At 38.6% G+C, this 27,956-nt stretch overlaps 1 protein-coding gene across 6 annotated transcripts in view; it reads right to left on the bottom strand.

Moving 5' to 3' along the window:
- The window catches only part of foxp1b (forkhead box P1b), a 495,107-nt gene that overhangs the window by 64,220 nt on the left and 402,931 nt on the right, over window positions 1–27,956 (bottom strand). For all 6 annotated transcript variants that reach the window (XM_078414505.1, XM_078414510.1, XM_078414506.1 and 3 more), the window contains 4 exons: window positions 25,321–25,477; window positions 23,140–23,335; window positions 9,776–9,880; window positions 3,165–3,252 (listed from right to left, as the gene is read on the bottom strand). In XM_078414505.1, the coding sequence (XP_078270631.1) occupies window positions 3,165–3,252; window positions 9,776–9,880; window positions 23,140–23,335; window positions 25,321–25,477 (546 nt within the window). The remainder of the gene's footprint in view (window positions 1–3,164; window positions 3,253–9,775; window positions 9,881–23,139; window positions 23,336–25,320; window positions 25,478–27,956) is intronic.

The following is a 27,956-nucleotide window of genomic DNA, read 5'->3' as shown; positions in this document are numbered from 1 at the left end:
ACGCTCAAAAAATGATCACTTGGGTTTGGACTAAGAGCTAAATGCAGCCAAACCCGTGCAAACAACTGCAAATATATTTTGTGGATACACAGACCCATGTGCTCGTTTTATAAATACCATACGAGAAGTTGACCCTGACCCCAGGTGGAATTAATTAACACTGAGGGTTCCTACTAATTGGTCCATTTATAGGCCTTCAAGGAGACTCTTAAATTAAGCGGCGTCTTATGGGTTCAAGGACACTAATGGGCATTTAAAAGCTTTGCAATATATTTTTAACCTGCCTAGAAGATGACAACAACACAACAAAATAACTTGCGATGAATCTGTAGAGTTCTTTTCCAATGGCATTTTAAAATTGAATGAATCCCAGATGGCTTTGATTACAAAAAGAACATATTTTTTGTATAATAATTATGTACATTTTACAATTTATAATTGTAATAAATTCATGGTTTATGTATAATTCATTCCATGTACTAATTTGGAACACATATATTGCAAGGAATATTTGTTAACCTAAACAATGTTTTTAAACTATTATACTGTAGATCCCCACCTAACATGGGGAGTTGCAAAACTTGAAAACTACACATATTACGATTTTTCACAACATTAAGCCAAGCTGTTTGCTTGTGTCCTGAAACACGACTGAGAAAAAATAAATGTTGTATTCAGCCATTTACTCTTTTGTTTAAACATGAATTACTTGAGGGTAAATTTTATTCTGTATCACAAAATCTTTGGGGAAGTGAGTTGTGAAATCTGTAAGGACAAATTTCCGTTACTCAAATGGCTGCAACATGGGGGTTGCCTGTATTCCAATATCACAAGATCATAAGTGGTAGGAGTAGAATTAGGCCATTCGGCCCATCAAGCCTACTCCTCAATCGATTCATGGCTGATCTATCAAGGATCTATCTATCTCGAATGTCTATATATCCACTGACTTTGCCTCCACAGACTTCTACGACAAAGAATTCCACAGATTCACGACCCTCCGACTAAAGAAATTCTAAAAGAACGTCCTTTAATTCTGAGGCTACGACCTCTAGTCCTAGACTCTCCCACTAGTGGAAACATCCTCTCCATATGCACTCTATCTAAGCCTTTCACTATTCTGTATGTTTCAATGAGGTTTCCCCTCATTGCAATATGCTGGACAATTGTGTACACAATTGTGGGAGCTGTGGAGGCCAGGACATTGTTTTATTGTTCGGCAAATGAATTTAACTGGAACCTTGGAGATGAAACACATAGTTAAAGTAAATGTACTTTTGTACACAATTTTGTACACAGTGCATCGAACATGAAAATAGTCATCCGTAGTTCTACTTGGTAAAAATTAATTGATTATTCCAAGTGGGTTCTAAATTGCTATTAATGCCACAGATAAAATGACATTCTCATGAATCACAATCAAGAGGAACATTGTTCTGTAATATAGTCCCTATGACGATATGGATGCAAGATATCCATTTATTTCATAGTAAGGTAAAGGCTCAAGGTTCTTAGACTTTAAAATCTATTTAAAAAATCTGATTTTACAAGCTCGTCTTACAAAACAAATTCCTAATGAATCTGACAGCATGTTGTGGGATGGAAAGAAACGGAATGACAGGTTTTGACATTCTGCTCTGACATTTCTAGATCATTTGTCTTTCCTAATAATTTATTTCCAATGATTGACCACAAGCTATCATATTCATTGAATTACATTTTAGTAATATAGTTAATAAAGGTATAATAAAGGTATTTAGGTTAAGGGCTGATTTGAATGCACTTTTTACGGTATTAAAAGGAAGTAACACAGAAGGCACGTGGATGTATTTTGTGTTGGATATGAAGGTGAGAACAGAGCAGTAGAAATTAGGAACTTTCTTCACGAATGGCAATTAACGTCAGGTCAGTCGCTAAATTTTAATCTGAGATTCTTGGACTTTTGATAACAAAAGTCGTCAAGGGATATGGTGCAAAGTAGGTGCTGGAGTGCGGAAACCAAACAGCCATGACCTTGCTTACTGTGGTCAATCAATCTTAAGGGAATAAACAGTCTATTCTAGCCATGTTCCCAAGAGGTCCATCAGCACCTCTCAAAGTCAGCTGGGCATTACATGTTGTTCTTGCCAGATGCCTGATGTGATGGGATTTTAATTCAGAAATCCCCAAGATTTGCTCAACCTAATCTCTGTAACCCAAATCTTTCTTAACTTCATACGTCACAGAAGCAGAGTTAGGCCAATCGACCTATCGAGTCTAGTCCGCCATTCAATCGCGGCTGATCTATCTTTCCCTCTCAACCCCATTCTCCTGCCTTCTCACCGTAATCTTTGATACCCGTACTAATCAAGAACCTGTCAATCTCCGCTTTAAAAATACCCAATGACTTGGCCCCAACAGCCGCCTGTGGCAATGAACTCCACAGATTCACACCCTCCGACTAAAGAAATTCCTCCTCTCCTTTCAAAAGGTATGTCCTTTCATTTATTTCATTCTGCCTTCTGTTGTGGCACATTACTAGTCCGGCTTCAAACATCTGGTGAGGCACAATTAGGAAGGCGTGCCACTTCAATCTACATGGTGCTAATGTAAATACTGTGTAAATAGGGCCTCTTCTCCCTCTTAAATAGTCCATTGGGAAGGGTAAAGCCTGAGAAAATGCAGCAAAACATAATGGTCAGTCGTGCTAAATGCACGATTGATCATGTCTGTGTGCTGTAGCTTGCTTCTGAAATTCTGTTCCAATGGAACTACATTTTGGAAGCAGCATACAAATTGAAGATAATAGTGCAGAAAAACACACAAGGAATATCAAATGTTTGGGGCACAAGAAACTGCAGATGCTGGAATCATTAACTAAGCACAAAGTGCTGAAGGAACTCAGCGGGTGGAGCAACATCTGGAGAGAGAATAAACAGGTGATGTTTCAGGTTGGGGCCCGTTGTCTTTATGATTATGACTAAAGTCTTGCAATTCTATAAAATGTAAGGATTATGGGAACATTATTAAGAAGAGAATGATCTACAAATAAGAACATAAACTGATTAATATGTTCTTATATATGAACATAAACTGGTTAGTATGTACCTGTTATCTCTCGACCACTTATCATGATAAACCAAATGGTTACTTGGGTGAACGCATCTCTCTCAAAGAAAAGTTACCTGCAGTTCCAGCTGTTGTACAACCTGCATCTGTACTCGACACTGTGCTGTACTTCTATCATCCAGTGCATGCTCATTGTTGAGATGTCTGAGAAGAAATGAAAACTGAATTCTTTAGATTATGTATTTCCTTAAAAATAGCAAAAAACAACTATTGTTTTGGGGCACCCTCTAAAACCAATACCTAGATGGAAAGATTTAACACTTATATTTCAAATGACATTCAAAATTTCAAAAGTAGTGACAATGTCCATTACGGTTTCCAAAAAAAAACCCTCAAACCTGACACAAAAATGAGATGAAATCAACATTTTAAAGTAAAAAGGTAAAATCGCATCTTCCTTTGAAAGTACTGTTATTGTAATTCACCAGAATGACAAGAAATTATTTTTCTTTCAGAAATGTATGACTGAATATGCATAGCACATAAAGCTTTTGGTGCCATTAAAAAGCAACCAACCTTTTTCTTCACGAAGGTCTCCTTATTTTCTGAGCTTTAACAGTTAATTATGTCATCAAGATAACAGAAATCAAATGAAGCCAGAATGAAGGCAAGGGACAACAAGAATAAGAAAGATGGAATCTGTCACAAGCTTGAATTATGAATATAATTATGCATGATTATTTTATACTGCAAAGATGTTCCCTTTTTCTGCACGTTTATAACTAATCTAAATAAGTACCTTGCCAGCAGACAGCATATTTCATGATTTATATAAAATGGTCTAGATAAGGTTCGCATGTGAAGGAAATATGATTGGAGGATTTTATCAGCCTCTGCATGAATTACTGTTTGAAAATGCTTATGCAGTAGCATTTCATTAATCATTTAATCATAATCCTAGCAGGATGTTTGAACTGATTTCACAAATACCCTTTCATTTCACTACTTCATTATGCTCACTAATGGATCCAATATATTATATATATCATAAATTATATCAGATCTTCAATGACCATGTAGGTCACTATCACTAAGCATGCCTTCATGCTCAGCGCGGCAGTTTAGCAAAATGTCGATCGTGCTTGTTTTCTGAAATTCATTCCTGTCATTTACTACACATCCAAGCAGTAGATAGACCACACCTGGCCACAGTTTTAGTATCGTTCAGTTCCGTTCAGGGTTTTACTCCCATAACCGAGAATGCTCAATAATCCTTTGTGGACTACGTTACATTAGACGGGTCACTCTCATCTCATAATGACAGCGTGGGTCACAGTGCATAATTAATAGGAAATGAAATATTCAAATATGCTCTAATGCAACTCAGTGAAATGTGGTTTAAATAAAAAGGCTATAAAAGTGTGGAATTGACATAAAGAGAGACTATGAATGTTGGCATGTGTCACTTTTTAGACCTTGGATGAAGTGTATGCAAAGGCTTTCTCGTGAAATGTCAGTTGTTAATGCAAATTGCTGCACAAAAAAATAAAGACCCTTTTTTGGGACAAAGAGGGACTTTTCCATTTTACACACACGGCCAGTTTTTCATTATCTCCCAAGTATTTCCTCACATTTCAACCGAAAACAGTTAAATACTAACAAATATTGAGAAATGTTTTCTCTTTCCATGGCCAGTGACTATAAGGAGCACGTTAGAAGTCACATCAGTTAGCACTTATTTCCTAATCAGCGAAGATCTGCAAATAAGTAATAACATTTATGGCATTTTTGTTAACAAAGTAAGAGGTAGTCCATGACTATTTGCAATTAGAATTTGGAAGCAAACTGAGGCAAGTGTTTCAGGGTAACGAGTGATTTTATGTTTATTTGCGGAGGGTGAAAAATATAAGGTGCAGGTTTACGTGTAGAGTGTTGATTATTCACACCAGTATTCACTGTAAAATTATTTTTATCATTGATATTTACAGCCAGAAACCATTTTTCCGATGTTACCCATTTTAAACTACTGACTGTGATCCTTTACACCCCTTCTGTGCACATTCCAGCTTCCATTTTTAACAGGACAGGTAATTTTGGATGCTTTAAAATCTGCTGTTCTTCAGAAAACCAGTTAAAAATTTCCAGCTATGCATCTGATATATATGCAAAATTGTGGCTGTGAAGAACTAGGTGGCAGGTTCATTGTGTAATTTAAAGCACTTTATATATGACTCAAATGTGGTAAAGAGGGAAGGCTTCTGACCAGTTTTCACATACAGTCGGTTTGACTGTCAAATCTCAGAATCTACACAACAAAACTAATAACTCACCAATAACTTGTTTCGTGCCGAAATTGCAAAATATACATTATTGGCACATTTTGCAATTTCAGTATGAAACACACTATGTTGATAAAATCCCAGCAGAATCTTATGTCTCCCGCAGTTGTGATCTCCTTCCTTAAGAAACTATTTCTTAGACTGACATTGCCCTATGCTAGACCCATTATCAAGGGAATTATGATGCTTTGTAATTTTTGTTCTTTGTAAAATGCTTATAAACGGATTAATAATTTTGATATTAAATAAATCTACCACAAAATCGTCTTTTGAAAATATTGTACTGATAAAAAAAAGGCATCTGAAAGGGCACTGTAGTACATTAAATGGTATTAAATACCAAGAAAATATCACATATAATGAAAAGAGAAATAGAAAAGGAATCAATTATTGGTAAAACAAGTGTAATAATTCACCAAAATTTTTCTTTACAGGTACGAACATAGGTTGACACCTAAAATTAGTATTGAAAATCAAATTTAGTCCAAATACATTCAGGTTGCAACCCAAGTCATTTTGTAACCAGGTCCACCAGAGGTTTCAACTTGTTGCAATTTCCAAAAGTCTTAAGACTTTGTGAACCTGAAGAAACCTGGCTCAATTGAGTGTGTAGATTCATTACCTGGCACGATTTGTCAACATTTTTCTAATTCCCTCGTCTGACCACAAAAGGAACACACCCTCAAATGAAAATACTTTTACCTACACCCCTTACTGCTGCCGGCAAAATGGCTACATGAAAAGTTACCTGTTGAGTTTACAATATTACCATTAACTTGGTTTGTGAGCTCTGCTGCCTCTGAGACACTGGTTTGTAAGTTGGAAAGACCAAAATCCAAGAATCCACACTGACACCCCAGTGCAATACAGAGGGAAGGCAACACTGTGAAGAATGTAATAAAGTCATAAGTGATAGGAGTAGAATTAGGCCATTCGGCCCATCAAGTCTACTCCGCCATTCAATCATGGCTGATCTATCTTTCCCTCCTAACCCCATTCTCCTGCCTTCTCCCCATAACCTCTGACACCTGAACTAATCAAGAATCTATCTATCTCTGCCTTAAAAAATACCCACTGACTTGGCCTTCACAGTCTTCCGTGGCAAAGAACGCCACAGATTCTCGACCATCTGACTAAAGAAATTTCTCCTCACCTCCTTCCTAAAAGAACGTCCTTTAATTCTGAGGCTGTGACCTCTGGTCCTAGACTCTCCCACTAGTGGAAACATCCTCTCCACATCCACTCTATCCAAGCCTTTCACTATTCTGTATGTTTTAATTTCATTTGGACAGGTGTCAAAATAAAGGCTTGTCTGCCCACTTGGGTGAGTGTAAAAGATCCAATGGCGTTAAATGAAAGAGCAGGATCGTTTTCTTTGGACTTTGGCCTAGTATTTATTCTTCAATAAACATTACTGGTCATTATTGCATTGCAATAGTAGGAACTTGCTATGCAACAGTATACAACAGTGACTTATACTTCAGAAATACTTTTTTTCCAATAAAGCACTTTGGGATATAGTGAAAGAGATATGAGAAAAAAATCATTTTATCTTTGAATCTGCGTCTGCTTCAGAAGAGAACATATCTTCTTTCCATCTTTCATGTTCTTTTGTTTCACTGACTTTTTAAAATTTCAGTTGAAAGTACCTGTCTGCTCTTTTGAATATTCTACTTTTAATATAGGACTTAAAGAAATAAAACTAAATTTTAAAACAATTTTTTTATCCCAAATTAATGTATCGTTTACATGTAATTTATCTCTTTTTATTCAAAGTAAAAACTTTAAAAATAGCAAGGATTCCAATATAGGCAACTAAGAGACTGTGGGCCTATTTTGCTCATTTGCCTTCATAATTTTCCATTTCCCCCAAAGAGAGGCGACATTAACCTTTCCCTCTTTTTACTTTTAAGATTCATATTTAGCTTTAACAAAGGGAATTATCAAAATATTAACAAGGATCGCTGCTCCTCAATTGGAAAAGTAAGTTAATGATTGTTCCAGATCTAGTATCACTAGAGGGCACTGTGGCATTGAGGTCACTTTGACCCTCTCAGACCACCTGATCAAAGGTTTTAATTGGAACAACAAGCTGCTAAATACAACCAGCTGGATCACCAAAAATAATAAATGCTAAAATTGGTTCTCGACATAAAACTATCAACTAATATCAATGGACGTGCAGCAACCAGACGGCTAATGCACAAAGATCAAACTCTCGGGAGGAATCAAAAGGTTCAGTGCAAGTAAGATTTGTATCACTGTCCTTCAAAACGTTTTGAAGAATGTGAAATCACAGTGAATAAGTTCATAAGTTGTTGCAGATTTATCTCGCCATGTGCTTCTTAAAATCACAAAACACCAACATTGCAAATCTATTCAGAAATGTTTTGAATGCACACGCAGCAAACTCTCAAAACGCATGGACCACCTTAAATAAAAGTTTCTTTGTGATTCAAGGTTTATTTAAATGCTTTGCTAAATTTGAATAGTCTAGACAAACAACTGAACTACACCACAGTGAGCTAATAAAAACAAGTTTAAAAAAATGCGCTCATAATGTGTCTTTCTTTCATTTTCCACACATTTAATGCTAGCTTGGGCTATTTTATGTGGAATTTTATTAAAGGAAGCTGATATTAAAATACAACAGTCAAGTGTTGGTAATTTGTTTTTAAGTGCCACATTCCATTCTCTAAAGCTGTTTGTGTACTACAGTATTAAAAACAGATGGGATTGTATCACTGTCTGAAAAAATTACCTAATCTCTTAGCCATTTGAGTACTGAAACTTTCAGTTCCAAAATGTGACAGTGGTCTGATTACTTTAGTATATTTTATTTTGTGCAATAACGTGACAATTATTAAATCAGGCTCACGATTTCTAAACTCAAGGCAGCCTTATTATTTAACCGCATTGAACATTTTTTGTCACCGACAAAGCCCATTATGTAAAGTGCTTAAACAGCAGCAATGTTGTGCTCATTCAATAGTTCGGCTATATGACATGCTCTCTCAGTGATGTCGTTAAAAAACTGATTTAACATGTGAACCGCTATTAAGCTTTTCTTCCGACACGGCACGGTAGCGCAGCGGTAGAGTTGCTGCTTTACAGCGAATGCAGCGCCGGAGACTCAGGTTCGATCCTGACTACGGGTGCTGCACTGTAAGGAGTTTGTACGTTCTCCCCGTGACCTGCGTGGGTTTTCTCCGAGATCTTCGGTTTCCTCCCACACTCCAAAGACGTACAGGGTATGTAGGTTAATTGGCTGGGTAAATGTAAAAAATTGTCCCTAGTAGGTGTAGGATAGTGTTAATGCACGGGGATCGCTGGGCGGCACGGACTTGGAGGGCCGAAAAGGCCTGTTTCCGGCTGTATATATATGATATGATATGATATGATCTGTTGCTGTTCGTAGTTGAATTCCTATGAAGAAGTTGTTTGCAAACAATGCTAATTATCATACAGGATACGAACACCTACTGCCACTATATTGATTAACACTAACTGGAACAACAGTTGGCCAATTATGCTTGACAACTAATTAATAACCAGAAGTTTATGAACTAGTATTGCAGCTAACTTAAAAAATCTTTCAATCTTCTAAGATACAGCGCAGAAACACCCCGTGCACTGGCACTAACCTACACTGTAGGGACAATCTACAAATTTTCTACCGAAGATGATGAACCTACAAACCTGCATGTCTTTGGGGTGTGGGAGGAAACCGGAGCACCCGGGGAAATCACGGGTGGTCATGGGGAGAATGTACAATTTCCGTACAGACAGCACCAGTAGTCAGAATCGAACCCGGGGCTCTGGCGCTGTAAGGCAGCAACTCTGCCGCTGCGTCACCCTTGTGCCATCCTTAAAAATGCACAGTTTGGAGAGATTTCTTGTATTCTCCTCTTCCGATAGCATTACTGACAATTATGCAATTGTAGACATGTTTAGATTGGTAACTGAGGTAGGTGCACATTAGTCCAGATGCATAAAGTAACAGCACAGAATCACTTTACATCACTTCAGTTTCTCTCCCACCTCATCTTAGAAACATAGAAAATAGGTGCAGGAGGAGGCCATTCGGCCCTTCGAGCCGGCACCGCCATTCATTGTGATCATGGCTGATCTTCCACAATCAGTAACCTGTGCCCAACTTCTCCCCACATCCCTTGATTCTACTAGCCCCAGATCTTATCCTCAATGCTGCCAAACTACTGTTACTTGCCTAAGTCTAATCACAGATCCCACACGGCCATTCTGCCATTTAACGAGCCGGTGTACAACAATTCTAAACATTATTGATGGCATCTGACTTGAGAAAATTATGAATCTGCTTGATTCCCGAGTCATTTAAATTTGAATTTAAAAAAACTTTAGAAACTTACTTTAAAAACTGTCCAAACTCATCACAGAGTGACTCGCAGCCTGGCCATTTACACACACCGTGGCCATATAATGGATGGTTGCACCCTTGGCCTTCATGGGATAGGCTGCAAATAAAACATACATACATATATAACCAACAATAGTGCGTACAATAAAAAAATAAAGGCTCCAAGGAAGGCTATAACATGAAGCCATAAATATGGTAGGAAAGGAGCATTAAAAAAGTGAACGATGTTAAAATTTGTTCCACCCAAGATCCTGCTGCAGTTGTGTGGTAAATGTTCATACAGATTCCCACAGATCAGTTATATATGCAATGAGGTATATGAAAAAGCATTATAAAAGGGTTCATGCATCACAACAATTGCATAGTTCAATGTGCAGTTTAGTGGTTTTCAGAGACAAAATAGTGGTATGTGGACAACTCTCAGCAATTTAAATTATGCTCATTAAATCAATGCATTAAGATCAGAAATGCAAACTATTGACGTTTTCAAATATTGCAAAGGGAGAAAAGATCATGTTATTACATTACATAGATATGGTCCAGAAGAAACAAACTATGAATGTTGGTAAGTCCTTAATAAAGCAAACCCATCCATATCGATAACATTCAAGCTTCACTGCAGCCTTTTGCTCATTGTTAATGTTAAACTTCAGTCATTTCTTTAGTATGTGGTAATATTTACTGTAAAGGCAATAAAACCAGGAAACAAATATCCACTGTTAAAAATTAACCGTATGCACGGCAAAGATTGCACACTATTTAGGATTACTCTAAATTCAGCACGGAATAAAATGCAATTGGCAAGAAATCCACCCCTGGTCAATGGTGGCAAATGAGTGCACTCTGCTTCGAAGGTTCATTTCACTGACCAACAGAATTAATTTGAGAGGCAGAGTACAAAGAACTACATGGCAGATGCAGTATAATGTAGATCAATGTGAGGTTATCCACTTTGGCGTCAAAAACAAGGAGGCATATTATTATCTCAATGGTGTCAGATTAGGAAAAAGGGAAGTGCAATAAGACCTTGGTGTCCTTGTACACCAGTCACTGAAAGTAAACATGCAGGTACAGCAGGCAATGAATAAAGTTAATGGCAGGTTGGCCTTCATAACTGGAGGATTTCAGTATAGGAGTAAAGAGGTCCTTCTGCAGTTGTATAGCGCCCTGGTGAGACCACATCTGGAGTATTGTGTGCAGTTTTGGTCTCCGAATTTGAGGAAGGACATCCTTGCTATTGAGGCAGTGCAGCGTAGGTTCACAATGTTAATCCCCGGTATGACGGGTCTATCAAATGAGGAAAGATTGGAAAGACTGGGCTTGTATTCACTGGAATTTAGAAGGATGAGAGGGGATCTTATAGAAACGTATAAAATTATAAAAGGACTGGACAAACTAGATGCAGGAAAAATGTTCCCAATATTGGGGGAGTCCAGAACCAGGGGTCAGAGTCTAAGATTAAAGGAGAGGCCATTTAAAACTGAGATGAGAAAACACTTTTTGGAATTCTCTGCCACAGAAGGCAGTAGAGGCCAATTCACTGGATGAATTTAAAAGAGAGATAGATGGAGCTCTAGGGCCTAGCGGAATCAAGGGATATGGGGAGAAGGCAGGCACGGGTTACTGATTGTGGATGATCAGCCATGATCACAATGAATGGCGGTGCTAGCTCGAAGGGCCAAATAGCCTCCTCCTGCACTTATTTTCTATGTTTCTATGTAACTGGACACTCAACACATTGCCAAATGAAGATATAGTTCCTGGGTAATGGCTACCATATTTTAAATGTTTACGTTCGTTGTTTTTCCAGCAACAAATGACAATGCCGTACTGAACAAATTGTGATCTAGGGGGGGCATGGTGGCGCAACGGTAGAGTTGCTGCCTTACAGCGCCCGAGACCCGGGCTCGATCCTGACTACGGATGCTGTCTGTACAGAGTTTGCACGTTCTCCCTATGACTACGTGAGATTCTCTGGGTGCTCCAGTTTACTCCCACACTCCAAAGACGTGCAGGTTTGTAGGGTAATTGGCTTCAGTAAAATTGTAAATTTTCTCCAGCGTGTAAGATAGTGCGAGTGTATGGGTTAATCATTGGTTGGCGCGGACACGGTAGGCCGAGGGGCCTGTTTCTCCAAAGTCTAAATCTGATAGCATGTCATTGTTTGTTCAGATATTAGTAAACATTAGCAACCCCACTAATCTGCTACAATTTGGGTTCATTTTGTCCATCTTTGATGTCCACTGGTTGAATTATTCCTACGTGGGAAATGTTCACAAGTTATAGGAGTAGAATTAGGCCATTTGGCCCATCGAGTCTACTCCGTCATTCAATCATGGCTGATCTCAACTTCCTAATCTCTACATGGGAAATGTGAGGGGAAGTTCAGAAGAACTTAAGACACGTTTTAGTGGATGTAAACTTAAAGAAAAGCAATTAAAAAGTCGTAAATCTATCAGCTTGTCTTCATGCCAAAGAAACGTGACAGTGGGGAGCGAAGTGAAACCAAGAGAAAAGCAGTGGGCTCTAAAGTTAGCAATACTCCCAAAATAAACTTCTGTTTGTGATTTAGTACTAAGCACATTTACCTATATTGCTCATCTTCTAGTTATAACTAGGCTGAAAGGAGGATTTGACTGCACTTCACAAGGCACAATTGATCCAGGTCCTGTGGTGAACAGTCAGATGCTATCTCTGAACAACTGAGTCATAAACCGCATCCCCCCATTCTGCATTACAATGTCATCAGGATTCTCATTATTAAGATACTTCACAATTATACTTGAAGCACCTTGCGGAGAAGCTCTGGTATATTAGAGCATATTCTGCAAAACTTAAAAGAAAAAAGAGAAGGTCTGGAAAATTTTACTTTTACATTCAGCTGGTCCCCCCCTTCAAAGGATAGATTCAAGCCTTCATCTGAAATGACACCACTCCAGTCCACAGATAATCACAGCAGAATTTAGTGGTTATTATTCACTTTTCTTTTTTATGGAGTATCAACGTGCTGAGTATTTCTTCTGGTGAAGTACATGAATTCTTCCCAAGCCCCCAACCAATGACACGTGATGATCTGCTGTTAATTTTGTCAGAGGCAATGAAAATTGTCTCTCTGATTGTTGATTTATTTCATGAACATAAAACTAGCCAATCCTGACTCTTTCGCAGAGGAAAGATTGAAATTGAGAACTCAATGCATTTGAAGTTATTTATTAAAATCCATGACCAATTTGTTGCAATGCTGCACAGCACAGTTTCAATTCAGTGCTAGCTTAATAGCATGCTTCAATTCTATTACCTCCTCTCTTTGTAGCAATTCACCAGCTGTGAATTTCACATTGACGTACACGGGTTGGTATTCCTGGACAGACCCAACAGACCCTATGTGCGATGATTAAAGGAAAGTTATAAAGAGGCATCTGACCACTTCATTTAGCAATGTTTAAATCTGAATTGTTGCTTAAATGTTAAAGTGTGTTAAAACTTCCGAGGAACATAGATGTTTTAAATCTAAACATAAATGGATAAGATTTTGTATTAAAAAGGAGGTTAGAAACACTGAAAGGGCCAAAACGATATAGGAGCTCATAGATTATTAAAGTTACATTATTAATTAGATCATAGATTATTAGGTGGCCGGGCGAGGAGAGGAATGATGCAGACGAAAGCAACAGCTGGAGGCCCTGCAGCAGCCTGGGGCTCGCCTGGATCGGGCTCCGCTCCATAACACCTAGCACGCGGACTGGATTTTAGAAATGGCGCCAAACCTGGCGGTTCAGAAAATAATTTCACAGGGGTTTTGCACGTGTGACAATAAAGCACCACTGAACCATTGAAAATGTAATGGGAGGTGCAGAACAAAAAAACCAGAATATCTATATATAAAATCAGGAAAGGCAACATGAAAGGAAATGTAAATTGTGCTACACCTTTACATAGTCCCAATTAGAACACACCCAGAGTACCGAGTGCGATCCTGCGTTCCTGTACAAACTACGATTATATTCCTGGAATTGCAAAGGGAAGAATCCAAACATGGTTTTCAAAGGGTTAAGAGGAGCTGATAGGATGGGTATGAGAGGGAACCTTTCTGCCATTTGCAGAATGCAGGCCGTTAGACATACTTAAAAGCTCGGAGATATTTTAAAAAGGAAAGACTATCTCATATTTCGCTTGGGCAGCTTACAACTCAATGATATTTACGTTGATTTCTCTAATTTCAAGTAACTCCTGCATTCCCTCCACTCCTCTCCACCCTAATCACCCTGTCAGTTCCACTTCATTGTATCCCTCTTTGTTATCACACCTTCCCCAGCCAACAATGAGCCACTATGGGCTCCACCCTCACTAAGTTTTAGCCAGAAATCGATAGACAGCAAAGTCTAAATTGGATTGAATAGCATTGGGAAATCCGAGCTATCTGATCAATTTCTAGGCGACATTAGCTTTGGAATGCAGGGTTATTCAAGATTTACTTATATGGTTAAACAAATGTTGAACTGATTGCAATTTAAGTATATAAGTGTTAAAGGGCAACATTTGAACGTAACATGGTGTTACAGCCAGTTCAACCAAAACACTGCCCCTTGACTCTCAGTTAGTGATGGGGTTGGGAAGGCACCTCGGCTAGAATTTGATCATGTTCTACTTTAAGTTTGGTCATTTACGCACATCTTTTTTGTGAAGTTATTGTATCTTTCAAGTGGACAAGATGGATTTGAGTATCATCTCAAACTTCAAAACAAAATGAGAATGACAAAAATGTTTACCAGAGATTGTTACTTCAAACTGCATTTCGGTTCTGTATATTTTATCGTAAAGTACTGCAACACTGGGCTTACTTAAATTAGTACTTATTCGTCTAGTTACTCTGCGCAGAATTGGTGATAAACTCAGCACTGCAAAACTGGCACCTGGCCCTGTTGTAGAAGGAGACAGATGATGTATTATTTGTATGATAGGAAATGTATCATAGGTCAAAGATGAAGAATGGTCCCTTTGCAACCTGACACGGTATAAATACCAACATCACAGCCGCTCCAGAGGTGAGAATTTAACAGCATAATGAAGAGTTAGAAGTTTCATACTGTTTGGCTCGTCTCCAAAAGTGAAACATGTAGTCTATGGGTTTGTTTCTTTTCTTCCACGAGCACTTAATCATTTATCTGAGGTTGGAAGAGTTTCACCTGCAAAAAGCTTTTGATAAACAGCTTACAAATATAGTTTGTTTGGTGTTGAGCTACTGCGAAATATATCATTTATGATATATTTTTGATATAGATTTGCAGCCACTAAAATTCATTTGTCCAATGCAAGGTTAGATGTTAAACATTATCAGTCATCTGTTTGCGACTGGACAGCTTAACTTTAAGGAAACTCTTCTGAAGCTGCTAATATGTAAACCAATCACTAAAGTTCCCCGATGAGGCAGCTCTAACAAGATAAAATGTTTCTTTCCGTATTTTATAATTTAGTCGTTCATGCACAGGCAAAAGGTTTCACCCAAACATGCATCAATTCAAACAAGAAATACATTTATCCATGTATATCTGACATGCATGAAACCATACGTTGAATGCTCTTAATGAATTCACCACAGTAACAAAGACAGCATTATAACTTGAGGCATGTCCCACTGCTAACCATTGCCAATCCAACTTTCATTCAATTTTACATTTCAAAATTGCTGTCATAATTTTAATTTAACATCTAACCAGTATTAATTATGACACCTAATTTCCTCAGGGATTCTATTTCATCATAACTCCAGTGAAACACCAAGGGGAACTGCCCACTGGAATCTTTCTCTTGGAACACCTATTGTTCCTCGGCAGTGGTAAGGAAAAAATAAATTCAAAGAAATACACTGTTCATGTTGCAATGGACGTTTCAAAGATCAAATGAATTAAGTTACAGGTTGAAGGATACCTCTATCCAGAGAGCTCTCTCGCTCAAGGTGTTCAACAGCTGATGGGTCAGATGGAGTTGCTTTAGTGTATGATCAAAAGGAGGGCACAAGTTTAAAATAAAACATTAGAAAATGTGTTGGAATCACACTGCGTGACTAACCTGTGCCCATTTAACGGTGGAGTCAGCACACAACATCTCTACAGTTTGCTCATTTTAAGGTTTAGTTTAGAGGTACAATGTGGAAACAGGCCTCTCGGCCCACCTAGTCCGCACTGATCATTGATCACCTCTTACATTAGCACTATCCTACACACATGGGGCAATTTACAATTTTCACTGAAGCCAATTAACCTTTGGAGTGTGGGAGGGAACAGGAGCACCCGGGGGAAAATTCACGCTGTCACGGGGAGAACATACAAACTCCGTTCAGACAGCACCCGTGGTCAAGATTGAACATGGGTCTTTGGCACTGTATGTCAGCAACTCTACCGCTGTGCCATCGGTACTCTGCATCCAGCTGATATATGTGCCATTGATTGCTTCAGCTGGCTGGCAACCCTTCCAATTAGCTTGCACTAACTTGCACCTCTTAACAGAGAAGTATATGGTGGAGGTGACTGTGACTGGCTGCAAGAGATAAGATAACTCAGGGGTAAGCTGGGTCCATAATATTCCAGCATAGCAGGAGAGGCCTGATCAACAGGGACAAGAGTGAAAGGGATGCCCTGTTTCTACAGGGAGCTGAACATCTCTACGATGTCCTCTTTGCTCACCAAACAATAGTCACCGATCTCGCCTGTAAACTCCCTTCATATTTTCAGTACACCTTCGCACACATGCATCACTATTCCATTGCACAGCTAGCACATATGGCAAGAATTCATTCACTTCAGCCAAACAGTGTACAAGTCAGTGTCATACAGCATGAAAGTAGGCCCTTCGGCCCAACTTGCCCACACTGGCCAACAATTGGCTACTGTAAGCCACCCTTAGTTCAGCTGGCTGGTAGAAGATTCTAACTTGGACATGAGCAGGTGATGGGGTCAGAGGGAAAATAAGTGGTGGCATGGTACTGCCCTGAAAGTCAGGATTGAAGTCAGAAGGTATCACAATGGCGCAGCCTTACAGCGCCCGAGATCCGGGTTCGATCCTGACTACGGGTGCTGTCTGTACAGTTTGTACGTTCTCCCTGTGACTGTGTGGGCTTTCCCTGGGTGCTCCGGTTTTCTCCCACACTCCAAAGACGTGCGGGTTTGTAGGTTAATTGGCTTCTGTAAATTGTCCCTAGTGTGTGGGATAGGACTAGTATACGGGTGATCGCTGGACAGTGCGAACTTGGTGGGCTGAAGGGCCTGTTTCCACATTGTATCTCTAAACTAAGCTCTAAACTGAAATCAAAGGGGATCATTTGGTCAATCAATTGTATGTCATTGGGAAATATGAAACAAAGGAAAACCTACATCACAATAATTCCTGACCTATTTCTACAGATGGTGTAAAATAGTACATTTTACTTTCCTCTCTGCCCTCACTTCAACCTGTCTTTGTGTCTTTTTCAGCCTTTCAGCTGCCCAAATAGTGGGGCCCATCCTGGGTGCACCTAAGCAACAACAACATGGTGAAGACGAAGGCATACAGATGTGCCGCTCAATCTGACGTTCAGAGCCACCATCAGACACTGTAACCACACGTACCATCTGGGTTAGGTTGGAGGTGGGATCTCCACCAGGGTGATTTTTAGTAATGCACATTGACAGGTCTATATCTTAATGATTTTGCTTCTGTACCACACATCCAAAACTAAAAAGAAAACAAGCACATTTTCTGAAAATATGCAAACACTGCGAAACCTTGATGACTAATAAAGTACATCGCAAATTATTCTGCAACACTGGACAATTAAACCTCTGCCCTTTTGCATCATAATTGCAGATGGAAATGTTTACCCTGACTCAGCTGGTAAGGGGAAGAAGCAACAACAGCATAGAACATAGAATTTGCAACATCTCAGCAGAAATAATGGCAGGACAAGAATACTAACATACACGTGTAGTAGCTTTAACATTAAAATGTCTATAAGTGTTTCACAATGGAAATAGAACGCAAAAGGGTTAATGTGTACGGGGGATATAAAAGTGATGACAGAAAGCTTAATCATCAGCTGTGTGGTCTGAAATTTCCCCTTGAACCCCTATTACTACCTTCTGCAGAGACATATGGAGGGGAAAAAGAGAGGTCCAAGACTTACATATTTAGGAGCGAAATTGAAAAAAAAAAAAAGACTGCAGCTGGATATAAGAAATAAAGAAAGAATGAAATTGTAACAGGAGATGCATTAACTATCAACGGAAAAAGACATCATAGTGCTCTGCGGCAATAAAGTGCTACACTTCCATGATCCATAACATCCAACAACCTTGTGAGACAGGATGAAATTCACCTCAAAATGTCTATTAGCCATTGAATCCCTGCTATTAATTTACTCAGAAACGACAATCATAACAAAGGTACAAGATAATTGTACAGTCACCTTTACTTTCAACTGACAGTACGATTTAAAATATAGTAAAATATAAGTAAAGAATTAATGGGGAATACTAGGTTGAAACCACTGGACCAAATAACTTGTTTCTGTAGATTCAAATGAAGGCAGATGTTTATCAATTCTCAACTAATGGAAATGGAATGTTTGCCAATTTGAAATTCTAATTTGGTTGAAATAAATAAAGACAAAGAAGGAAAAAGAATCAATTTTTCCTCAGTGGCTGTGTACATTTTACAAGAGCATTAACAGATTTAATTTGGAAGCTTGCATTACTTGGAAAATTAAAATAATGAGCCTTTGTATGGAAAATTGTGATGTAAGAAAATTAAAGGTATCAAAAAATGAACAAAAGATAAATTGGGTCTAATCACTGAAAAGGAAATAAATATCAAGTAAATCAAACTGCAAAACATAAATACTGTTAATTCAGAACATAGTGGCAATGGTTAATAATTGTGCATCTAATGCACTGACCAATCCACCTGCAGGCACAAATCCAGTGCCCTTTACAGAGTGGGACAGACTGCCATATGGACTCAGACAGCTTACAATCTGTACAACTTTGGACTACAAGTGCCTAGGGGTCTGTCCTATATTAGCACCACCTGTGCTATCAAATCTCTTTGATAGACTGAACTGGCCATCATGGTCTCAAGAACATATTTCATAAATTCAACTAGGTCAAAACCACACATAGAGTGGTCCGACTCCAGCTACGGAGCATTTATTTAGATTTCTCAACTGAAACTGCGTTATTCTGACAAAGCAAAATACATTCTGGATGCAGATAAAGCTGCACCAGTAGTATTTAATTGAAGGTGTTGTAGAGCCTTTCGACAAAATATATAATTAGTTTTAGATATATTGCATAACAAGTCGTAACTGCAGTGCAATCAAAAACTGCTGAAGCATTCACTAAAGTAGTCAACCATAGTTTTTCAGAAGAAGCATTTATAAAATGACAATTATACATTAAAAACACATATTATGATTTAGTAAATAGATCTGCAAGCAGGCAGCTATTATGTGATATTTTGCCTACCAAATAAAATTGGTACAAATAGGAAAATCATTTAGCATTCTTTAAGTGATCTTTAATGTATTGGATAGATACTTGAAAGCAAAATATTTACAGACACCTGCAAAAAGCACAAGGGAGGAGTAAATAGAACCTCTTTCACAGGACGATCAAGAAGGGGTGAATGGTCCTCTGTGTTATATCAATCCTTGATTATTAAAATGATTTCCAATTCAATTTTTTTAATGACTTACACCAAATGTGGTGTTACTAAAAACAATCAAAATGACAAAAATGAGGAAAAAATGAAACACGTTTCATGGACATTTACTGATACTGTGTACAATTACGAAATGTGACAATTTTAGGAAAGCCTATGTAAAATTCATAAAAGTGGGGTGCACTAATTGTAATCATCCTCAACACTCATGATAGGCACGCATTGTAGAAAGGTGATATTGAACCTCTGAGGAATAAATGTAGAAGATCCATTTTAATTTTACTTCATTTTATCTTGTGCTATTACCTACCCTGCTCCTACTCATCATATAACATGTGTACATTTCTCTATTCACTATTCTTATTTCAACAGCTGTTATAATCATGTAACGGCTTTGTTCAGTCAATAGTAATACACTGTAAGATCACCCACCAGTGCCATTCTAGTATGCTCGACAGAATAACCAACAGGCTGTTTCTTCTCTAAAACTACAGTAAAAAAACTGTTGTACACAATATTTGAAACAAAAACTAAAAATGTTAATGTAATTTGTTTTCGGCTTTACTAGTGCCTTTTTTTGATATCAACCAGTCATTTAATTACCCATTCTTAAAGGTAAATGAACAACAACCATTTACTGCATAAACGAAGCAGAAATGCTAATCCTTCTCCCCCTGTTTTTCTTATTAGTGGATAAATATCTTCATACCACAATACGGATATTGGTCTTTACCAGCAATCTACGTCAAAACTGGTATTGTTCCTTCCAAGATCTCAAGGGCTTTACCCCAAATGATTTAATTAGAATTTTTCCTTGTGTAAGACAAATTAAAGGGGAGAGTAGGAGTATTGTGTCAAATTAGATTATTTATCCCCTTAACAGATTGCCGTTACCACAAAGCCCAGAGCTGCTACAGATGGATGTTGGATGGAATATGGAACAGGTTCGCCCTTTCTTTTCAGAACTTTTTTTTTTTAACGCCAACATGTTTTCAAATCATGTGTCAATGATATCTTTAAGAGTCTTTAGAAAGTTGCCCTCACCCGTGGTGGCAAAAAGCAGTCTGCCCATTGATGGTGTTTTAGGCCACAGAATCATCTTCATTTATAATGGAACGAGGCACTATGAGTGGGATGTGGAAAGTCTCATGTGTCATGTGAAATCTGGTCAGGCACCATCACGCCTGAACAGACTGCAACTAAAGCCCTAAATGCATCTGTGGGCACCCTTCCTCAGGTATTTTTGTGTACCACTTATGGACAAGGCTGTAATTTAATCACCTCGAGCAAATGGTGAACATGCACTGATTATGTACAAAGAGCACGGAAGACACATCCAGCATTGCACTTCATCTCTGCACGATTTAACCTCATCTTGACACAAAAAGGAATTCTTTTGAACCTAACTTCGTGAGGGCAGAACTTCTTTATTCCAAAGATAAAAGCTGATAAGAGAGCTGAGTCTCATTTTATTTTTCGGAGGGTTGATTGAGTCAGCAATCTGAAAGGTTGAGAATCCAATGACTGCACAAGATGGGCAAAATAAATAAAGAAGGAGATTACAGTCCAGTTTGCCTGACATTAATTGTCAGGAAAAGGTTGGAAATAGAACAGTCCACAAAAAAAAATTAGGATGTCCACACAAAGATGACACAAAAATTGGTGGTTGAGAGTAGTTTTAGCAGTGTACTTTTAGGATGTAGTGCAATATTCAGGTGTTGGTGAAGTGGGAGATGGGGTTTAATCCTGATGAATGTGATATGATTAGGAGTGGTAATGAGGCCAGGACAAATGGCAGGAATGGTCAGGTCCTACAATGCGTCAAGGAACAGGGGACCTTGGTGTGCAAGTCCAAGGATCCTTGAAGGTGGCCAAGCATGTAGATCCTGTGGTTAAGAAGGCATAAGAGATATTGGCATTCATTAGTTGGGGGATTGAATACAAGAGCAAGGAGGTTACCAAAACTCAACTGGAGCACTGCATGCAGTCCAGGACACTGTACCATAGACTAGTGCAGGAGAGGGTGCAGAGGAGATTCACCAGATGGTGTATTTCAGTACACGCCATCTGAATGGAAGTTGTGCTTATTTTCCCCAATTTTCTCTGTTTAAACTGGTCCCTGGCTGCCAACTTCACCCTGATCTCTCCACTGATTGTATGGCAATGACCCCTTTTGGATTCCCATCCCAAACCCAGACATCTTCCCCCTGAAATTCCTCTCTGCCCCACCATACATGGATGTGCTTCTGCCTGCGTGCATTCCACAGGGCAGAGAGTGTAAAGGGAAGGCCTGTGTTGTGAAAAGGCTCACTTAGCACTTTGGGTCTCATGATCTTCCATCAGTGATTCCTTAAGCTGAATAGAGTCATAGACAGAGTCATACGGTGTGGAAACAGGCCCTTCAGCCCAACATGCCGACACCAACTAACATGTCCCATCTATACTAGTCCCACCTGCCTGCGTTTTGCCCATATCCCATTAGATCTGTCCTGCTCATGTACCTGTCTAAATGTTTCTTAAATGTTGTGGTCGTAGCTGTAAATGTTTATTTAGCTGGTTGTGAGCCTAGTCTCTAACATGGAAAATAGGTGGCTTTTAATTTCTGGCCATTTGTTTTTGAAGCTAATTCAACGTTAATTCAACAAAATAGCGAGGTTGCAGTAATGGAGACAAAGTGAACCGCAGTCACTGGAATCCTGAGCAAAACACAAAGTGCTGGCGGAACTCAGCGGGTCAGGCAGCGTTTGTGGAGGGAATGGATTGACGATGTTTTGGGTCAATTCCCTTCTTCAGGCTGCAGAGTATTTGCAAGTTCTTATCCTCTTGAGTAAGAAACTGATATACCACATATCTTTGTAGGCAGATATAAAACATCTGTTATCGGTATTTGATGTGGAGTAGTGAGTTTTCTTCATTGTCTTGGGCAATGCTCTCTCAAATCCACCACCAAACATTGGGTCCCTCATTTAATCATTAGTAAGTTGTGGGACTTTGCTATGAGCAATTTAGCAACTTTGTTTGTCTATATGACACCAGTCTACGTAACCAAGAGGATCCACCATTTGCAATTCACTTTGAGATATCTGAAGGAACTGATGATGTATTAAGATATCAGTTATTCACAGGTTTATAACATGGGTTCTTCAACTGAAAGTAAGTAAAGCCTACTGAGCATGGAGACATTGCAATTTATCTTATCTGAATTTTGAATCTTTGTTAGGACAATTATTCAAGCGCTCAAAAATTTGTCATTAGATCTTTGTGAAACATTTTGCAACCCAAGGTATATTCTTGAAAATATGATATCGGTGAAAGTTACAGTGGAGATGGTGGTGGAAGTCATGTTAATGCAATGGAACTCTCTCCTAGAAAACAGAATAGCAACAAAACCATGCACTCTTTGTCCCGGATATTATGTTGTGCAGAATCCCATTAACATTGCATGGCTACTTACCCACACAATTCTTCAGAGAGCACAATCTTTCATGTTAAAAAAAAAGAAATACTAGAAGGATAATCAGGCATCGTTACACATAATAGGCTATGATAAATGGACAGCCATATCACCAGTCAGACAAGTGAGGGCTATAAAAGGACTTATAAGATAAAAACAAATTAGTTGGATCAGTGGTGGACGCTAAATAATGTCCGATTAATGCCTACCATTCCCTTTTTGGAGTGTGACCCGTAGACTGCCCGTTCATCAGCGTTGCTGGTAGTGAGGTCTTATGTTGTGCCGCAGGAGAACAGATTGAGCTCGTGGAAAGGTCGAGACTGCCATTTTTGGTTCCACTTTCTTCCATCAAGTGAGCTCCAGTCACTTCTTTCCAGAGCTGCTGCAGTTCTGTTGGAGTCATGCCTGTGTTAAACAGTAATGGCCCCATATTGCATAATTAGATCCATGAACAGTAGACTGATCCTTCTGCACATACTAATTAAAAAACCAAAGTGTATGTAAACAAGGTCTAATGTTAATTAGACAATTCTTAACTATATTCCTCGGACTGCAATACTTCTAACATGACAGAGTGCAACTCACTGTATGTTTGGTTAGCATTGATAATTAAAAGTAAATTCTTCAGATGTTTGCAATAATTGATCTATTCATTTTACCACAGATTGCAACATAACAACTGCTCTCCATATTCACCCTTCTTTTGAAAGCAAAGCACTTAAACTCACCATTGTAGATATTTTGAGATACATTAATGGCAAATACATTCATTTTAAATATAAAAAGCATAATTGAAAATAATGTGCTGTAAATGTAACCAATTCATTTGCGCCACATTCAAAGGCCTTTTACAATTTTGCCACAAAATTAGAATATTATGTCAGTAATTATTTTTTTAATCACCTGTCTTTATCATTAAAATTTTATTTCATTCAAAAACCAATGTGGAAAGTTGAAAGCGGAAAGCAAAAATCCTGTGGTTCTAACTATATTTTAATTACAAATCACAATTAAATATTCAAGCACTTTAGATCAGTGAGAATACTCGGTCAGAATCTAATTTATTACTTCCATTTTAGGTGCAAGGATTGGATAATAATCTGAAAATGATCAGCCAAAATATCTTTACTAAACTACTGCTAAAAATTTTAATTACAGTAGCATTGGAGAGTGCAGGTCTAATAAGGCAATCGACTCCAGAGAGAGTCTAAGTGATTAAGAAGTGTGAAATGAGACTGATAGGATTTTTACATGTTCTGGGCAGATAGTTTGCATATCAAAGAAAAGTAAATTATAACCGGACAGTAGGACAACCTAGGACAACAGTTTTGAGCAGAGCGGTAACAACTAGGAAATCAAGCAGGAAGAAAGAGGTCACAACACAGATTTCCCTACTTCTTTACACCGAACATGTTTCATTTCCAAACATGATAGCGCCAGAAATATTAATTTCTCACAGATACACCGAACAGGATTGCCAGTGAGGTAACAATTACAGGCAAAATTGACCTTAACGCTACTATTTGCATGGTTAAAACAAAAGTGAATAAGCAAGTGAATGGCTCATAACATGCATTTGTGTCAAAGGAAAGTAGATTGTCACACTTTATCTTTAATCAGATTAGCAAGAAAGGATCCTCTATGATGGATTTTATCCTAGATTTATTCATTTAATTTTAAACACATTCCCTACTGTTCCTCATTATAAAAAAATGGACACTACTTTGAAAAATGTATGTTGTTGAAAAACATGATTGATTACTGCTCATAGAACTCAATTTCCCAATCCCAGGTAGTACTGGTTGAAAGACAAACACAGTTGCTCAACCTTTTTCGTCCTTGTACCTCTATACCCAGGTGGCTATGTTCAAGCAAGCATAAAGTTGATTTAAGGTTCATAATGACATCAGTTTTGGACTATTATCACAGTGATAAAAAATTGCTTTGTATTTCTGCCTGCCCAAACTCTCAGTTGCTTTCCAAAGAACCTGCGTTCCACTGGGACAAATGTCACTGCTATTAGTTTACTGCACCACTAGAACTATACCTCTGAAGCCACTCTCTGTAGGTTCTTTGGTCAATGGCTTGCAGATAGACACCCTTAGGCTTTAAACATGCTCCTTAAACACCACAGGAACAGCAAGCTATAACATACAACTATTCAAATCAATCAATGACATGGCTGCTGAATTACCTAAGGGCGTCCCTGATGTGTTGCTGTACAGATTACACTTCACGCATCATCACATTCATAGCTTTCATATTATACGCTGGTGTGCCCTGTCACTGCTCAATTGCCCTCTCCTGAACAACTTAACTGCTGCAGCTTTGTGGCTCCCATTTGCAGAGCCCAAGTCGGGAAGGCTGTTGTCTCCAGGCCTGACACTTACCTTGTCCCAATGACTGCAGAGAGAGAGCCGGTTGTCCAGACTGTAATGGAAGCAAGCCATGCCGCTGCATCGTCATGATGTGCTGTTGCTGAAGCTGCTGCACCTGTAGAAGCTGCTGCTGAAGGGCTAAGTGGTGGGATGCCAGTGGTTGATGTTGCTAAAATGAAATTAAAAAACTATTTGTAGGCTCGAGGTTAGAGAACAAAAATAACATCCATCGCGTTACACCTTTTTTGTGGGCGGTCACAGTGGCACAGCGGCAGAGTTGCTGTTTGATCCCGACTACGGGTGCTGTTCTCCCCGCGACCGCGTGAATTTTCTCCGAGATATTCGGTTTCCTCCCACGCTCCAAAGACGTACAGGTTTGTAGGTTAATTGGCTTGGTATGAATGTAAACTGTCCCTAGTTTGTTTGGGGCAGTGTTAATGTGCGGGGGTCACCGGACTGGGTGGGCCAAAGGGCCTGTTTCTGCACTGTATCTCTAAATTAAACTAAACTATTGGTCATCCACTCATGGCTGATCTATCTTTCCCTCTCAACCTCATTTTCCTGCCTTCACCCCATGAACCCTGACACCAGTACTAGACAAGAATCTGTCAATCTCCGATATTGATTGTATTCAGACAGAAGAGAGTCGTTTAACCTGGCATTATGTTCGGCACGGACGCTGTGGGCTGAAGGGCTTATTCCTGCGCTGTTCTGTTCTTTGAATTTTTACTGAAAAGGTTTTTTCAGCTGAAAGTGAAAATGACCATCTGACGATCTTCTGCAATGATGATTTATTTTTGATTCATATTTTTAAGAACCACCAATATTTATTATCACACCTTTGTTGATACACATAGATGGGACTCTAAACTAGCAAATGTTTAATCGACAAGAATGCTTGCATGATGCCCTTTTCAATAAATGGGAGGAAAAAAAAAATCAAAGAATGGAATAATAAAAAGTTAATTTAATGTTGTTAATCAGCCATGACAAAACATGAAATAACTTACTAAATCATTCATAGAAACAGCCTCTGCTTTTTAATTACAGACATTTATAATTTACCAAACAGCATTGGACTTGAATATTGGTATCCCGATACGTCACTCAGTTTGAAAAACTCGTATTAATTGAGCACCTAATATTCTCTTTACATTCATCATATCTACTTTTTGAAATCTAGTTCTCCTCTCAATGTTGCTAACATTAATTGATCTAACTATGCAATTGATTAAAGCAAAACACCATAAATGTGTACACAGTTTAGGAAATCTATAGTAAGCTGTCCATGCGATTTAAAGACGTGCAACAAGTTTGCTTGTAATATCAGCAAGTCTAAATATATGTGCAATATAATCAATGGAGGATTGCTTATAATTTGTGGAATTACATTTAATCACCTGTTAATTTCAATAAAATTTTACAAGATGAAAAAAGGATGGATTGCAAAGTGCTTTGGCAAAATTATCGCAAAACTTCTCAAAATTTATGGTAAAGGTGCAACGTCAATTGATTGAAGGTTAAATGCTAGAAATCAAGTCAAGAGTGTTTTGTTGTCATGTGTCCTAGATAGAATAATGAAATTCTTACTTGCAGCAGCACAACACAATATGTTTCAGATGTGATAGAATCGGAGGGGCAAGAGGTGGGGGTGTTTCATTGCTTGTCAGGGAGGATATCACAGCAGTGCTTTGGCAGGACAGACTAGAAGGCTCGATTAAGGAGGCTGTTTGGGTGGAACTCAGAAATGAGAAAGGTTTAGCAACACTTATAGGGGTGTATTATAGACCGCCAAATAGGGAACGAGAATTGGAAGAGCAAATATGTAAGGAGATAGCAGATATTAGTAGTAAGCACAGAGTGGTGATTGTGGGTGATTTCAATTTTCCGTATATAGACTGGGAATCACATTCTGTTAAAGGGCTGGATGGTTTGGAGTTTGTAAAATGTGTGCAGGATAGTTTTTTGCAGCAATACGTAGAGGTGCCTACCAGAGAAGGGGCAGTGTTGGACCTCCTGTTAGGAAATGAGATGGGTCAGGTGACGGAGGTATGTGTTGAGGAGCACTTTGGGTCTAGTGATCATAATGCCATTAGTTTCAATATCATTATGGAGAAGGTCAAATCTGGACCAAGGGTTGAGATTTTGGATTGGAGAAAGGCTAATTTTGAGGAGATGAGAAAGGATTTAAAAGGAGTGAAATGGAAATTGTTGTTTTATGAAAAGGATATAATAGAGAAATGGAGGATATTTAAAGGTGAAATTTTGAGAGTACAGAGTCTTTATGTCCCTGTTCGGTGGAAAGGAAAGAATAATAATTTGAAAGAGCCGTGGTTTTCCAGGGAAATTGGACACTTGGTTCGGAAAAAGAGGGAGATATACAATAAATATAAGCGGCAATATAATGAGGTTTTTGAGGAATATAAAGAATGTAAAAGGAATCTTAAAAAGGAAATTAGAAAAGCGAAAAAAAGATATGAGGCTGCTTTGGCAAGTAATGTAAAAGTAAACCCCAAGGGGTTCTACAGATATGTCAATAGCAAAAGGATAGTGAGGGATAAAATTGGTCCATTAGAGAGTCAGAGTGGACAGCTATGTGCTGAGCCGGAAGAAATGGGGGAGATATTAAACAATTTCTTTTCTTCGGT

The sequence above is a fragment of the Rhinoraja longicauda genome, chromosome 17 (assembly GCF_053455715.1).
Source record: "Rhinoraja longicauda isolate Sanriku21f chromosome 17, sRhiLon1.1, whole genome shotgun sequence".
NCBI classification, from domain to species: domain Eukaryota; kingdom Metazoa; phylum Chordata; class Chondrichthyes; order Rajiformes; family Arhynchobatidae; genus Rhinoraja; species Rhinoraja longicauda.
Note: the sequence above shows the minus strand (reverse complement) of the source record. Positions and strands in the feature narration are given on the sequence as shown.